Genomic DNA, 17,462 nt, shown 5'->3' on the forward strand with positions numbered 1-17,462 from the left:
CTAATCTCAAAAATTAAGAAATGAAAGAAGTTGATAAAGAGTGGGGAAAATTGTTGACAGTGATTGCAGCTAATCGAGTGTTTTTTGTGAAAGTGTAACAAGGAGGGCATAGATTGGAGCTCAGACTATCACTTGCCATGTAAATAACGATAGAGCAGAGACAGACCCGCAACGTCTCTTCTGTGGGAAAGAAGTTGCAGCTAATAGAAAATGGCACAACCTACTAGATGGATGGATAAATTCCGACACATAAAAACAGCAGTTCTTTTCCTTTGCCAGAAACATTAATTGTGAGAACTAAAGTAAAAAAAGAAAAAATAAGGCAATTACATTTAAAATAAAATACGAATAAAATTATAAATAAACATAATAATATAACCAAATACATTGACACAAAAACATTTTCGTCTTCTGAATGAATACTTAACTAAATTTACAAATATTCTTTTTATTTTGTTTTTCAGATCTGTCATTCCTTTGCTGATTTGTAAACCGGAAGTCTACTTTTCCGCCGCACTGAGTGTCATCATAAGGCATGTTGTGCCAGGTGTGCTTGCTTCTAACATTGGCCATTGTGAGACAATGCCTGGGAGACGATCTTACTTATTATGTACAGGAGGGCAAAAGTCCCGGCACGTACCTTGGCGACATTGCTACTGACTCACGTCTCATGGATAGCGTACCTCAACAGCACCACAACCTCATCCGATTCAACCAGATACAGAAGGGTGAGGCGTCGCAGCTGTTTCGTATCTCGAAAAAGACGGGAAAACTTTACACCGCCCAAACGCTGGATGCCGAGGCGCTCTGTCGCCACAACAAGGATTGCTTTCGATACGTCAAGGTTGCTGTTCGCCAACTCGAAACCTTCATGCGGATTATGAAAATTAAAATTGTTATCGAGGATGTCAATGACCACCAACCGGAGTTTCCCGAGCAGCAGATCAACATTGAATTTTCCGAGGGCGATCGGAAAGGGATGAAGAAATACATACCAAATGCTTACGACAAGGATGTGGGAGAACTAAACTCTCAAATCACTTATCAGTTGAAAAAAAAAGTTAATGAACCATTTACTTTGTCTATCTCGAAAAGTGTCGATGGGACATCGAAACTAGGTATAAATCTAGATGATGGACTGGATAGAGAGGTCCAAGATTCATACATGGTTCAAGTGGTCGCCACAGACGAAGGGACTCCTCCAAAACAGAACGTCTTGGACGTGCATATCACTATCACGGACGTGAATGACAACTTCCCAGTATTTTCTCAAAATGTCTATAATGTCTCGATTCGAAATGAGGATTTCGATAGTCTTTCGCCCATCGCTATTTTGTCTGCCAAAGACCTCGATTCTGGTCCAAATGGGAAGATTACCTACGGCTTTAATTCAAAAACGTCAAGTACTGCTAAAACCTATTTTAAGATACATGAAGTCACCGGTGGTATTTTCTTGCAAAAGAAATTGGCTCTTGGACCGGAAGTGACGTATGAACTGTATGTAAAGGCCACTGATGAGGGGGAGCCACCGTTGAGTTCCATCGCGATGGTCCTGGTTAATATAATTAACCAGCAGAACAATGCACCCAAGATTGACGTCAACTTCGTCTCAGAGTCGATCGACAACACGGCGAAGATATCGGAGGACGTAGGCGTGGGCAGTTTCATCGCCTACGTGATGGTTACCGATAACGATGCCGGCTTGAATGGAGAAGTGAGCTGTGACCTCCATCATGACAAGTTCCAGCTGCAGAGTATGGCAAAGAAGGAATACAAGGTGATCGTGAAGAACTCGGTCGACCGGGAGACAGAAGATCATCACGAGATCACGATCAACTGTCAAGATAGAGGTTCACCGCCTTTACACAGTGAGAGCAAGTTCTCCATCCGGGTAATTGACGTGAACGATGTACGGCCACAGTTCTCAAAGGAGATCTACAGGTTCCAAGTGCATGAAAACAAGAAATCCAAAATCGTGGTCGGTAGCGTTAATGCCTCGGATCCCGACTTGGGTGCCGGCGGCAAACTTACCTATTCACTAAAATCAAGCAGCAAGGCTTTCCTACCTTTTCAGATTTCCGAAACTGGATTAATAACTGCGGTCATGTCATTGGACCACGAATTTCAGGATATTTATAAATTTCATGTATTCGTCAAGGATGGCGGAGAGCCATCTTTAAATAATTCAGTCAGCATCGTTATCGAGGTGAGAGACGAGAACGACAATGCCCCTTTCTTTACCTTCCCCAATATTAATCCTTTCAACATGGGCCTCGTTTATTATCCCCGTCGCACGAAAAACATAACCGTCCTGAAGGCTACAGATAGCGACAGTCGCGAGAACGCGTTTCTCAAATACGAGATCACGTCCGGCAATGACAAGCAGTTGTTCGCTATCAATCAGTACACGGGTCTTTTATCTTTCAATCGGGTGGCTATGACCGAAGACAGTGGCTCGTACGACCTTGAGTTTGTGGTCAAAGACAGTGGCAACCCGGTTCTGTCAGCCACGACAGCAATTGCCCTGAAGCTGACCGTCAGTAACAAGACAACAGAAAAGATAAGGCCAGTCGAGATGCAGTCGGATGATAAGATTCACTTTCATTTATTGATAGTTATCGTCCTGGTCGCCGTGCTAGTGTCAGTCCCCGTGACAGCCGCCATTTCGGTCTGCTACATCCGGTGTAACGGCCGGCGAAACACACAGCACATTTGCGAAGAGAACCCGTGCGACAAATGCGAATGTGAACAGCGGAACTCGATGTGTTCTTCTTATCAGACCACCTATTTGCCCAACGCCCCCATAGCCCTGACGTCAGACCCGTCCCTGCCAAACCACACCCTCCAGAACAGGTCCCGGAGAGGAGGACATAATACTGGAGACGACCTTTGTGGAGACCACCATAGCGATTCACATCAAGGGACACAGCTTCCGACGGCGGCTAGAGACGTCATTTACGAGGTAGGTGCCCGGATGTGCTTAACTCGGTCTTCTCTGTCGTCTTCTTAACACCACTCTCCACCCCCATCCCCAAGCCAAACCTCGTTGTTTTCTTGTTATTTTTTGTTAGCAACGATTCCCCATCCCCTCTCACAAGATCTGCACAGTTTCATGCCTACCCCTCCCCGGTCCCCTTTGATAAGTCCCTTCATCTGCCAAAATTATTGTCTATCTCTGTCTCCCTCTCTCTCTCTTTGTATCTCTCTCTTTCTCTCTCTCTCTCTTTCTCTCTCTCTCAATCCTTGCACTGTTTTTTTTTCATTTTACTATACAAAGAATTATTTCAATAGATTTTTTTTCTAATTTATTGAGAAAACAAGGAGGAAAAAACAAATGGCGGGTTGTGGCTGGATACATTTTTTACTTAAAAAAATCCGTTTTTGTATGTGTGTCTGTTTTTTGTGAAGAAGACAAATGTGAATGAGAATAAAAAGAAAGACAAATCATGAAATATATATACTGTACAAATCAAAAAAACAGAGTTACATTTCCGTGTCCACACGTAATATTGGCCACCGTTCCACAAAACTAATTGAATTCTAAACAATAATTTTTATATTTTTCTTTTTGAAATCAAAACTCTATATGAAATATCCATCGCATATATTGGATTACAGGAAGACAAGAAAATAAACACAAAATTAAAGACAAGAGAATTATATCTAGCGCCATCTTTGATGTCTTCGCAAAAGCCAAATTTCAAACAACGTTTTGCAAGAAATGAAACAAACAAACAAAACTGAGTTATTATTGGTTCTTCCTGTTTCTATTTTATTGGTAAAGTAAGGAATTCGTTTCTTTTCTCATTGGAAATAAATAAAATGCTACAAAAAGAAAAAAAGAAAACATATACGACTTTTTGTTTAATGTGATAATGGACAGGCCACAGCTTGCGTGAAATAACAATATATTTACGACCTAGATTTTCATGGAAGCAAAGGAAGAAGAGAAACCCTTCAGGATATGACGAAAGAGACTATCAAAAACCGACAGCAAAAGAACAATAAATTAATAATAATTGAAGAGCAGTTGATGGAAGAAAAGAAATGAAATTGTTTACGAAACCATACAGATAAACAACAATACGAACCATATTAAAAATTGGCGACATTTGTACAAATATAAATACGCTTCTTGAAAAATATCCTTCATAGAACCTCATCAGAGAAAATCCGTCTAATAATCAGTTAAATCCGAAAAATAACTAAACACGTACCAAATACTACATAAATAAGAGATCGGTATACTTTGATTGAAGCATTCTCTATATTAAATGAAGACTTTTTGAAGACTGTGTTAAGCGATTAATACAAAATATAAAACGCATGCAATATTTCAACAACAACAACAACAACAACAACAACAACAACAACAATAATAATAATAATAATAATAATAATAATAATAATAATAATAATAATAATAATAATAATAACAACAACCTCGGTTGGTACCATGCAGAATAATTGTGACTGGTCAACGAGGATGGAAAGACCGAAGAGGTAATGCACTGACCAGACGTCTACTAGATGAGGGTAACGAATAAGCGAACGAAAGGTCAATAGTAAACGGCTATTACGATAACGTAAAGTCCTTTGAAAAAAGTTATCGAAAGAAGTGGAGAGTAATGAGAATCTTGGGAGACTTGTTGCCATCCGCATTCCAAGGAACGCTAACAGTTGTCTGAAACTTTTCTGTCAAACTTAGGTATCTGCATGGAATCTCGAACGTGATCTTTTATTTAATCCACGGGCGTAGCATGATCCTGTTCCGTCAGCCATGACCGGGTAGAAGTCTTAAGTAATTCGCAATTGTATTGCGCTCTGAATATGGCCCGCACTGAAGGATCAACTTTCAATCTCGAGAGATGGACCTCCATTTCCGTTCGAAATTCCATGCAGATTGCTCAGTTTGACAGAAACATTTCCGACTTCGACAAGAGACCTGCGCAAATATTGTGAAAATAAGACTCAAGATGAGAACAGCATTCCGAATACAAATAATACAAGTTATTATTATTTATAATATTTTTTATTATTTTTTACTCACTAACAATTTTACCACGAGTCATTATCAGTGATTTGCTTACCGACAAAACCAGTGGTCTTCCCTGCAGTATGAATGAAAACCAATAGTCTCAAATTTCTAACTCGCTGCGCTTGCTCCGATAATATTTGAAAATTATTTTACCTTATCGCAACAACCGTTTACCATTGATTCCTCGCTAGAAATGACGGACTGTATTCTATGGAATCTGAGCTGCAATATGTCTCCTTAAAGTTCCAGTATTCTCTGCATCTTTCCAGTGGAGACCTGGATGGTGCTCTTCCACTTCCGTCTTTCCATCCTTTTTTTTTATATATATTTGTATATGTTTTTATATTTTGTATATTACTATCAAAGACGCATTGTAATATAATATTCAATACTTTACTTCATTATATATATATATATATATGTATATATATATATGTATATATAAAGAGAGAGAAAGAGAGAAGGTGAGAGAAATATATATTTTTAGTGCACACACACACACATATTTATATATATTATGCATTTAAATTTATACATTATAGATTGCTGAGATGTACCATGGTTTCATTGACACGACTAGGCCTTTACTGTTTAGAAAATACCCTACAGCCCATCTTAAATAGACGGTTCTAAAAATGAAACAGACGGTGGTGTAGCCGTGTTAATGAAACCGTGATCACTTTTCACCCTACCAGGAAAAGCATATATATATATATATATATATATATATATATATATATATATATATATATATATATACTAAAAAAATTATTATAGCCAAATTACTGTAACTATAATTAATTTATTCGTCAATTGTTTATTTATTTATTTTTATTCTTCTGCTATTCGGCAGCAAGAACGGTGCTGGTGTTGCCCCGGACAATGATGCTCCAGATGCATTCTCTGGAGAAGCCATCCACACTCTCTATCTTCCCCTCTTCAAAATGGCAGCCCCTCAATCAAGGCCATACAGGAATTCAATCGTTCTTGGACCCAAGAGCTCTAAAGTATTAACAGGAATTAGTTGGAAAATATGCATGTTTCCTACTCGGAGTCTACCTTTCTTCTGCCTTCCAAAAACCTGTTCACGGGTAAACTGACTCAAGGTTTACATTCGAGGATACGCTCGTGATAATAAGGAGAAATTATACGTCAAAGATACCACCTGAATGGACATTATTGGATACTTTCATGAAAGGAAAGAACAAAACAGCGACACAAAACAAAAAAGTAAAAAAACAAAAACAAAAACAAAAAACAAAAACAAAAAACAAAAAGAAACATACATTCGTCTGCATAAACACATACTCTTATATAGGTAGATTTCAAAACTTTGATATGAAATCACGAACACGTCGTGCTAAGAATTTTAAAACTATTGTCAGTGTAGCCAGATGGACATTTGTTTTTTTTTTCTATTCTGGCTTCCATTTTTATGAGTTGATTTTGTCTATTTTTTCTACGAATTTGACTGATTATCTGAAACAATTTTTCTCTGATGAGCGTCAATCACAGACATTTCTCCACACTTTATAAATATTAAAAAGAAGAATATTATCGTTTTTTAATGTTATTTTTAAATTTTTGTACCTATGGACTATTATGTACACACAATCTTATGAACAATTTAAACATACATATCATATGCATGTATATATGTATATGTGTGTGTACGTGCGTATGTATGTATGTATGTATGTATGTATGTATGTATGTATAGACGTGTGAAATCCGGGGGACTCCAGAAAACAGCAACTTCCTTAAAGTTGAAATGATTCGAATATTTTTTCAAGTTGTTCGAGAAAAAGCATTTGACTAGATAAATGTTATATTTCTTTTATTCTGTCTGTCTGCCCGTTCCACTTTTTCGCAGAAACTACTGGGTAATTCTGGCTGAAATTTTGTATGGATCTTTGCCATTGTAAGGTTAAGCAAACTAAGTATCACGTTATCCATTCGCTGCACAGTTATGGATCAATAAGAATTAATATGGATTAGTATTTAGTGCAAAACTGAGCGCATATTTAACTATGTTCAACCATCAATCTAGCATAAAGTAATTATTCCAAGTCAACAGGTTATAACGTCTGCTTGTTTTTAACTGACGAAATGTCTAGCTTTGTAATAACATCGATTTATTCTTATTACTAACTAGCGGGAGTACTCGGCGTTTCCCGGGTGTGTTGCGGTGGTGTAGTAAGGGTGGGAATAAAAAGCAACGCAGTGGGGGGGGACAACAGGGTGGAGAGAGGTGTTAAAAAAAGTGGTAGTAGGTAAGCAGGCTCGAACCCGTAACGCGAAGGAGGGAAAGTAGATGAAAAAAAAAAGTAATGCGTTAGGTGATGTCGCCATCGTGCAAGCAGAAGTTGCGTGCATCGAATTTATGCATAGTCAATCAAACGTTGCCGCTTTTTCGAACAGTTTCACTTTATACGAAAAAGCCAAACAAGCACTCGAGACGATTCACGGTGGGATTTTGTTTAATTCGATGAAAAAAAAAAGATAGAGACGGTGTCCGTTTTGCGAATTTGGGATATTACGATCTGGGAAGCAGTAGAAAATTTCTCACGGAATCTAACCGACGCGAGAGGTCCCATGTAAAAGCCTTTCGCGGACATACACAAACGCTCGCGCCCATTTTGCCTTTTCTATATTAGATATAAACTTGCATAATTCAGTGTGTCTTGTGCTGAGGGCATCGCTCTCTCTCTCTCTCTCTCTTTCTCTGCCTCTCTCTCTCTTTCTCTCTAATGGGCAAGACAACTGAACGAATAACAAACACCGCATAATCATTCTGCTTAATACCTGCATGTCAGAAGAAAAGCTCTACGACAAGAAAGGAAAAAAACATTAAGTTCAAAATCTAATATGAATCACGAAGAAGTGGCATGCGCTGTACATAAGAAAATACAGACAACTAACGTATTTATATATTTTAAAGATTATCACTACGGCTATGACAACAGCATATTCTTTTCATTGTTTTGACTCTCGAGTATATATCCCACACAGATACACTTAATCAACCGAGAACCACATCACTCTACATAAAAACATATAAGATATCAATGGATATATACCTGAGAATCAAAACAAGGAAAAGAATATGTTGTTGCCATACCCCTAGTTTATCTAAGACAGTGTTAATAGAAATATAGTTCAATCAATCAATCTATTTTATTAGTCCAAAAAATAATAAAAATAACAACGTGCTACAAGCCATGAAAACAATAAAGGAAAAATATGCAACATCTATGTACATGTGTATTTAGGTGTGTATGTATGGATATATATTGATTTATAAGGACTATTCACGTTAACACACCGGAGGGTAGGCAACGTTGAGCCTTGCTAATACCAGATGGATGACCATTTGGGAATTCTAGGTGCTTTATGTTCTTTTCCGCTTATCTCGGCATTGTTTCCAGTCGTCCTGAACCTCTAGTGGCCACTGGTATTTAACAACGTCGACTCAGGAGAGGTGTGGTTGGAGATTGCGCAACTCTTGCCACAAAAATTTTACGCGCAGGCTACATTATAGTGGGTATCCTTAGTCTGTCAAGACTGAAGGAAGCTACCATATTTATTTATGTAGAAGACAAATATTAAATTTTTTATAGTCTTTTTTTTAATCTATTTTCATGTTTTCCTGTAAATCTTAATTTTTTTTGTTTTTTTTACCAATGGAACAAGTGATAATAAATAATTCGTACTCGCCAGAATACATGAAAAGCTGCTAGAAAAATCGCCAGAGTTCCTTGACGGCCTTATTATACGTCACATGTGTACAGTAAGGTGCGCTGTCTCCATTTATATTTATGTACGTATTTATATGTGTGGGAGCCAGACCAGTATCAACAACTTGGCTGTATATAACATATGTATGCATGTGCATAGGTGTATGTATGTATGTTGAGTACATATACAATGTGTATATATGCGTATGTATATAAGTATGTATGTATATGTTGATTACATATACAATTTGTATATATGTGTATGTATATAAGTATGTATGTATATGTTGATTACATATACAATGTATATACAAACGGAAACTAATTATTGTTATTGATTTCTTTTTTTAAAGATCTATTATGTATATAAACTTGTAAATGAGTAAATGTTGATGCACTTAACAGAGATTCATCTTTTTATGAATTGTTATTATTCATTGATCATTTCGTTTCTTTTTCTATGGCAATTGGTTTATTCTTATTTACCGTATAGAAATGTATAATACAATGTATATACTATACTGTACTTCTCTCTTTCTGTTCCCCTCTTTTTCTTTCTCTCTCTCTCTTTCTCCCTCATTCTATATATATATATATATATATATATATATATATATATATATATATATATATAGAGAGAGAGAGAGAGAGAGAGAGAGAGATCTATACATATATAAATTATATATATATATATATATAAAGATATATATATAGAGATATCTATACATATATAAATTTATATATATATATATATATATATATATATATATATATATATATATATATATATATATATAAGAACGAGAGAGAGTAAAATAATTTAGACAAAATAAAACAATTTTTTGGAATAGTGGATAAGCAAGTTAACATGCTAGTAGACAAAAATCAACAACCACCCCACAAATGCTGGGCCAACATATATTTATTTCGTAAAATGGTCTTACAGTAAAAAAAAAGAAGAAAAAGTTGCACTGTGTAAACTGCCGGGTTCTGTATAATAAAGCTCATTTTCTCTAATAAATATGATCGAACGAATGGACCGAAATATCTTGTTCCAACTTTAATGATGCACCTGAGTTGTCATTTCTACTAGTATGTTCCTTTACTTATCCAGTATTCCATAAACTAATTTTGGTGTGTGTTTGTTTTTATGGGGCCCACAAAATTGAATATCTTCACTTTTGACGAATAAAAAATAGCTCCTTAAAATATATTGATTATAATATTCTGGGTGGTTGTTTATGCGTCTTAAAAGTATGTATTTCTTGAAAAAATTAATATGAAAAAAATGGATATTTTAACTTTTGTACACTGTTCACTTGTTGTTTGAATGTGAAATCAGTCGATGCGAAGTCAGTACAACAAATGAAAGAGAAAAGCTTTGTGCCTTTTTTAAGTGAAGGTATGCGCTATGAATTGCAGTCAAGAGCAAACAATTCTATGAGTCAACAAAGTTTTATTCTATTTTTTTTATGAATGAAAGTTTTATTCAAACCTTTTTTGATAAATATTACATTTAAATTTTATTAATATTTTCGATAAAGCTGTTCTTTATTTGTCAAATATAAATAAATTCTGTATTTTGGGCCAAAGTAAAAACATACATGGATTTATTTTATTACCGAACAAACCCACCCATATATATATATATATATATATATATATATATATATATATATATATATATATATATATATATATATATATATATATATATATGTGTGTGTGTGTGTGTGTGGGTGTGTGTGTGTGTTTTATTTTTTATTACCGTTTAACTGTTTGGTTACATATGTTTCGGATGTTGTACCGTTTTTACGATCTAACGCCCCCGTCAGACCTTACAGAAATGTTTTACAAAGATTGTATTGTAGACCATTTCTGTAAGGTCTGACGAGGCTGTTAGATCGTAAACACGGTCCAACATCCGAAACATATGTAACCAAACAGATAAAACGGTAATAAAAAAATAAAACACATATTTGCTCTGCAATAGTATTGAGCACTCTCTTCAGGTTTTTACTAATTACCAGTTTTACCATATATATATATATATATATATATATATATATATATATATATATATGAGGACGATATTGTACTTTGCTTGAAGCATTGTGCCAAGTGTGTAAGGAATTATGTTTAAAGTCTATGCCAATGCAGCTTTGAAGAAAACCACCCTTGGGTACGACAAGGTGAGAAGAAGAAAGATTTCAATAATTTTCAGTTACAATTTATTTATTTTCCAAGATAATGTGTTTTATAAAGATTGTATTGTAGTGTTTTGAAATTCTTGAAATTTTCCAAAGATTGTATTGTAGTGTTTTGAAATTCCTAGAAAATTCGAGGTAGACCTTATTTTCAAAATGAAGAAATTAAAATATATATATATATATATATATATATATATATATATATATATATATATATACGTATATACATATGTGTGTTTTAACATGCCTTCCCCGAGTAGTTGTTCATTGTTTTTCTTTAAAACTGCATTTAAATTGCCTTCACATACAGCCCCTTATATATATATATATATATATATATATATATATATATATATATATATGTGTGTGTGTGTGTGTGTGTGTGTGTGTGTGTGTGTGTGTGTATGTGTTACAACAAAATCTGACACCTTACGAAAAGGAAAAAAAACTGGACAATAACAACAGGAGTTCTATATGCAAAGACCAAATATTTTATTTAGCAAACATTATTTTTTATTGTAACTGCCGTCGACTGAGAAGACAATCTCAAAGGGAGCAGGAATGAGTTGCACGCTTTGGCGACAAATGAATGCCTTTACAATAGCAGCTTTCAGAGTCGACCATGTTGCTAGTGTGCTTGTTGGTTTTGACATCGATCACGTCTTAGAAGAAAGAAACATAAGGGCTGCAATTAGGTGATGATTGGTGAGTAACATTGTTAAGCAGTTACGTCTGAGTCGTCTTGGCGTTGTGTTCAGGAGTGAGGTCTTGCTGGAAGACGTACAAAGGCCGGTAGTGATCTCACAACCCCAGTCCTTAACCACTCTCTTCGACACCTACTGGTATTTCATTTCCTTTTCGTCAAGTGTCGAATTTTGCTTCAATATTCTGTAAAATGTAAAATGGTTATATTCAATAAATAAATTAATAAAATTATTAAAAAACGTATATAGACAAACTAATCACTTGGAAAGAAAAACTCAAATATGCCACTCCAGGTAGGATTCGATCCTGTGCTCCAAAGTGACTACCTAGTAAGTTGGTGGACTATTAATCAATATAGCAGCGGAGAAATAGGCAGTAAAGGTTTAATCTTGATGAAAAACCTCCTTAGCTATATCTTTCTTCACTGGCTATGCTTAATATTTTCATATCTGAGCGTAGACATATTTTGAAATCCTAAAACTGATTTGTATTTTCCTCCAATATTTCGTATTTGGTTTTGTTTGCACGCATTTAATAATTACACACACACACACACACACACACACATATATATATATATATTGATAAAATATAGGAAAACAGATTTGTTGTTAAATATAAAGTATTAAAGTTTGAAATGTTTGATCAAATAATAGATATTAATATTTATTTATATATATATATATATATACATATATTTTTATTTGATCAAACATATCAAATCATATCATGCGCACCGCACACACACACACACATATTTTTATTTGATCAAACATATCAAATCATATCATGCGCACCGCACACACACACACACACACACACACACACACACACACACACACACACACACACACACACACACACACACCCTACCCCACCCTACAGGAAAAGAAAAAAACATTAGAAGAAAGAGATAGCGACTACAGCCAGGTCAACGGTCTCCCTCACAAGCCCAATAAAAGAGCAATAAAAATTGAGCATGCCAATGAATGATAAACACTTACAAGCCTCCACCCCTTGGAAAAACTTCAAATTAACTACGAAAATCGCCATTTTTACATCTCCAAAACATTTGAAAATAATTTCTGACGAGGACGCATCACAGAACGTCTGAAACGCGCGTAAAAACGATTTCAGTGACTTAAAAACATTATTGCAATGATCCAAACATAATTCTCAATGAAAAACCAAGACACGGAATAATAAAATACTGTTAAAAAATACACATTGTTGGTGACTACTCCCTTATTTAAATATACATCTTTCTTTCTTTCGTTGGAATTTCTTAACCTATCTTATATAAATATATATATATATATATATATATATATATATATATATATATATATATATACATACATATGTATATGAAATTAAATAAATCAACCTAAAAAACTGAAAAGCAAAATAGAAAATGGTTTATATACTCATCAACGTTTCGTTTTATTCAAAGAGTTCTCAAGTTTACTGATCCGAAGACAAATAGAAAATTCTAAAGTTTTTCTTTCTTCAGATCAATAATCTTGGAGAAGTCAATAGAGACAAAACGTCATTGGACATATTGACACTTTTATGTTTAAATCTGTAATATATATGCGTGTCAGCACGTGCGTAATATATATATATATATATATATATATATATATATATATATATATACATACATATATGTATATAAAATGTTAGTCATTCAATAAATTAAATCATTTATGACGTGAAATGGTTAAATTTCAAATCAAAAGTTTTTTTTATTATTCTATGTAAGACAAAGAATACATTTGAAATATTATAATTCCTTATCCTATAGGATTTCGATGTCTACCATCTCTTCAGAGGAGACACGACATAAATTTTTAAATTTATTGAATGACTAAAATTTGACTTCTTTGCTCTATCTTGTATATTGAGCAATTTTTAATTCAGATGGGAGCGCCCCCATAGAATATTACTGCCAATAATATTTTGTAAGACCTATAATCACAGGTTTCCATACAAGTTGATTGTTAGATCATTTTATTCTGAAGTATATATATATATATATATGTTTGTGTGTGTGTGTGTGTGTGTGTGTAAAAGCAAGTAGTTAATAAAACATGTTAAAACACTTTGAAAAAAAGTTAAAACATATTTAATTTGAAAAGGAAACACTAAATAAGTTGATAGTCCTTAATCCACGTAGTTTCGAAGAAATACTTTCCGTCTCATCAGAGGGTAGGGTTTAGCAAAATGCGCAATCAGATATTGCTTGAAAAAATTGTTAATGAAGTTACAAGTAAGTCAGAGATCTTACTGGATAACAAAAAGTGAAACAGATGGAATAGGGCGAAGAAAAAAGTGATTTCACGTGAAATTTCTGGATTTTACGCTCATTGGATATTTTACCCTTCACCAGACTATCCATTTACGTGAAATCACTTTTTTCTTTACCCTATTCCCTCTGCTTCACTTTTTCTTATCTAGTAAAATATATGACTTACTTGTAGTTTCATTAAATACTTTGCAAGCAAAATCCGATCCTGCATTTTGTTAAATCCTACCCTCTGATGAAAAGGAAAAAATATTTCTCCGAACTTCCGCGGATAAAGGACTATCCACTTATTTAATGTTTCCCTTTCAAAGTAATTATTTTTTTAAAGTCTTTTTCAAAGTGTTTTTAATATGTTTTATTTGATATAGATGTACATAATAATACTTTGGTAAGTATGTTTTAACTTAAATAAGGATGGTATAAAAAATTTTGGGTTTCCGTTCGCGCCTGGCCTCCATAGAATGGAAATAAGCACACACTTTAATAAAGACTTTTCATATCTATCTGCGTAAGTATACTTCGATAATTATGTTTCAGTTTGAAGAAAAATGGTATAATAAAATTATGGGGTGTTCGTTCGCACCTGACCTCCATAGAATGGGAATATGTCACAAAGTTTAACAAGTTTTTTTTAATATAGATCCACAGAATACTGTGATAAGTGTTTCAGTGTGAACAGGTATGGTATAATAAATTATGGGGTTTATCTATTTTATTTTTACTTTAATCATATTTTGCTTTGGTTTTGATACCCCCAAATTCAACCCAAATTTACAACCCTTCCTTTTCATAACCTATCATACTTTCATAAATTAGAGCACATTTTCTGTAGGCTGTTTTTGAACCCAGTCAACGACGGGTACTTTTGCTAGTATATATATATATATATATATATATATATATATATATATATATATATATATATTTCTGTGGGAATATATTTTATTTCCTTATATTATTTACCAATCCTTATTTAAGAAGCTCAATCTAATTACAGAGCAATATAGTGAATAAATGACAAAAATGACGTAATGGAAACATATTGTAAGGTATTTACAGATTTTCTTGCAATTTTCGGATTTTAATCACGTCAAAACCCACTTTATTTCCTTTTGACAGATTGATTGTTGCTACTTCCTCTGATGAGTTAAGGGCATAATCGATTCACTGATTGATATAATAAATTAGTAATTGATTTTGCGCTACGAAACAGATACTCTCAAGAATTGTAAATGTCAACTGAATTAAAGGAATAAATTATAAGATGGTCAACATCATGAATTTTGAAATATAGACTTTGTCATTCGTTCACTATATATATATATATATATATATATATATATATGTGTGTATATATACATACATACATACATACATATATATATATATATATATATATATATATATATATATATATATATATATATATGGTTTTATCGAGCTTTTACATCTGGCTGAGAAAACTTTATAAATACCAATTCTTTAATATTTATATTATACTTTAATTTTACCATCTTGGATCATTTTGGTAAATGTAATTTTTATTTTATATATATATATAACCACTGGATTTTCATAATATTAGATTTATTGCATTACGTTATACCGGAGTGTGTATATATATATATATATATATATATATATATATATATATATATATATATATATATATATATATGAATGATGATGATTGCAACGTCTTGGCAAACGAGTGCCACTCCCACAGACATTTAAAATCCATGAGCCCAAATGTCTGAGGGAGCATCTATACAAATATGATGTTACAGAGTCTTAGCTTTGTACGACAGCTAAGTCTCTCTCTCGGTTCAAAATGTTGAGATCCAGCAACAAGCAAGAGCAAGATAGCCAGCAACAAATTAAACTGCAGACCAGCTTAATGCGGGTACTGGTCTTCCGCTCTATGGTTTTTTAAATCAGAGATTTGCTTCTCCTAGAAAGGCTGCCTTCACCACGGCTTACGGGAGCCCTCTCCACCACAATACACATATACACACACACAAATATACACGGTGCTAGTTGGCCGTTGACCCAGAAAAAGAGTTCATTCGCCCTTTGGAAGGTATTGTTTTTAATCCTTCAGGGAGACTAGCCGCCTCCCTCACCAAACAAGTCTGGTGGGGGAACCAGCTTAGTCGCCGGTGACCCGACCATGAGGCAGGTATTACTGGGTTACATGGTACCAGTAGCATATGACATGACCTGACATAAATATATATATATATACACTTCGGTATAACGTAATGCAATAAATCTAGTAGTATGCAAATCCAGTGATTATTGGTCTTACAAAATATTATTAGATGTCATATTTTATATAAGACAATCCCAGCTAAATGAAAATTGCTCAATATACCAGATAGAGCAAATAAATCATAATTTAGTAATTTAAATTTTATGATTTTAAACGGTAAAATTCAAATCTAGAATCTATATTCTATGCAAAACAAAGAATACATTTTAATCAGTATACTTATTTAATATGTATTCTTTGTTGTGCATAGAATAATAATTCTAGATTTGAAATTTAAACTTTGCAAATCATAAAATTTAAATTACTATATTATATATATATATATAGAGAGAGAGAGAGAGAGAGAGAGAGAGAGAGAGAGAGAGGGAGAGAGAGAGCGAGAGAAAGTAAGGGGGAAAGAGGATGAATATCGAATGTGTATGGATATAGATTGCTGCAAGGGTACACACAAAAAGATAAACTAATTTATACAAAAAGAGATTTAGATTCTCGAAAGAAAATTCATAGATTGCGAAAATTCATAGATTGCGAAAATTCAAGCCTATGTGTAAATCATTTTTTCTGCGGATTAGTTAATCTCATTATGTTTATAACCTTTCTTCCTTTCATACCAGTATATAAACATATTAGTAATCATGTATATGCAGTGATAAATCAATTAGTCATAGATATCAGTAGGTATAAAAGTAGGTGCAACGTCCAGCCGGCGGTTGAGGTGGGGGGGGGGGACCGGATTTGCCAATCACCACTCTCTTATCATCTTATGATCTGCTGCCCAATTAAAAGAAGTAAAAAATCAGACTCGCCCATCGGGGTGGATTTACTACTGATTCTGCAACCTCCGGTATTTCTATAGCTAATCGATTTAACATTCTATAGGATAATCTATAATACATGATGATGATCTTATAAACGTAATATAGTTCTGTGTATATTTCTCCAAAGTTGCACACACACACACACACACACACACACACACACACACACACATATATATATATATATATATATATATATATATATATATATATATATATATATATACATACTGGGTGTCCCAATAAAATGTATACACTCTTTAAATTATCTCAACTTGCTACATGAATACGCTATGCCAAGTTCCCAAGAGATGTTTAGGAATAAAGAATGGCACTTCCAGTAGGATGGAGCACTTCCCTACTATCATCATGAC

General features: G+C 33.9%; 1 protein-coding gene across 4 annotated transcripts in view; it reads left to right on the top strand.

Moving 5' to 3' along the window:
- The window catches only part of LOC145242517 (protocadherin-19-like), a 338,653-nt gene that overhangs the window by 252,105 nt on the left and 69,086 nt on the right, over window positions 1–17,462 (top strand). For 3 of the 4 annotated variants that reach the window (XM_080105579.1, XM_080105580.1, XM_080105582.1), the window contains exon 3: window positions 465–2,962. In XM_080105579.1, coding sequence (XP_079961705.1) covers window positions 536–2,962 — 2,427 coding nt within the window. In that variant the 5' untranslated portion in view covers window positions 465–535. Of the gene's footprint in view, window positions 1–464; window positions 2,963–5,891; window positions 9,184–17,462 lie in introns of those variants that run through there. The other variant, XM_080105581.1, reaches the window with a different exon arrangement.

The sequence above is a fragment of the Euprymna scolopes genome, chromosome 21, assembly GCF_053919585.1.
Source record: "Euprymna scolopes isolate OS-2025 chromosome 21, ASM5391958v1, whole genome shotgun sequence".
In the NCBI taxonomy this organism is placed as follows: Eukaryota; Metazoa; Mollusca; class Cephalopoda; order Sepiida; family Sepiolidae; genus Euprymna; species Euprymna scolopes.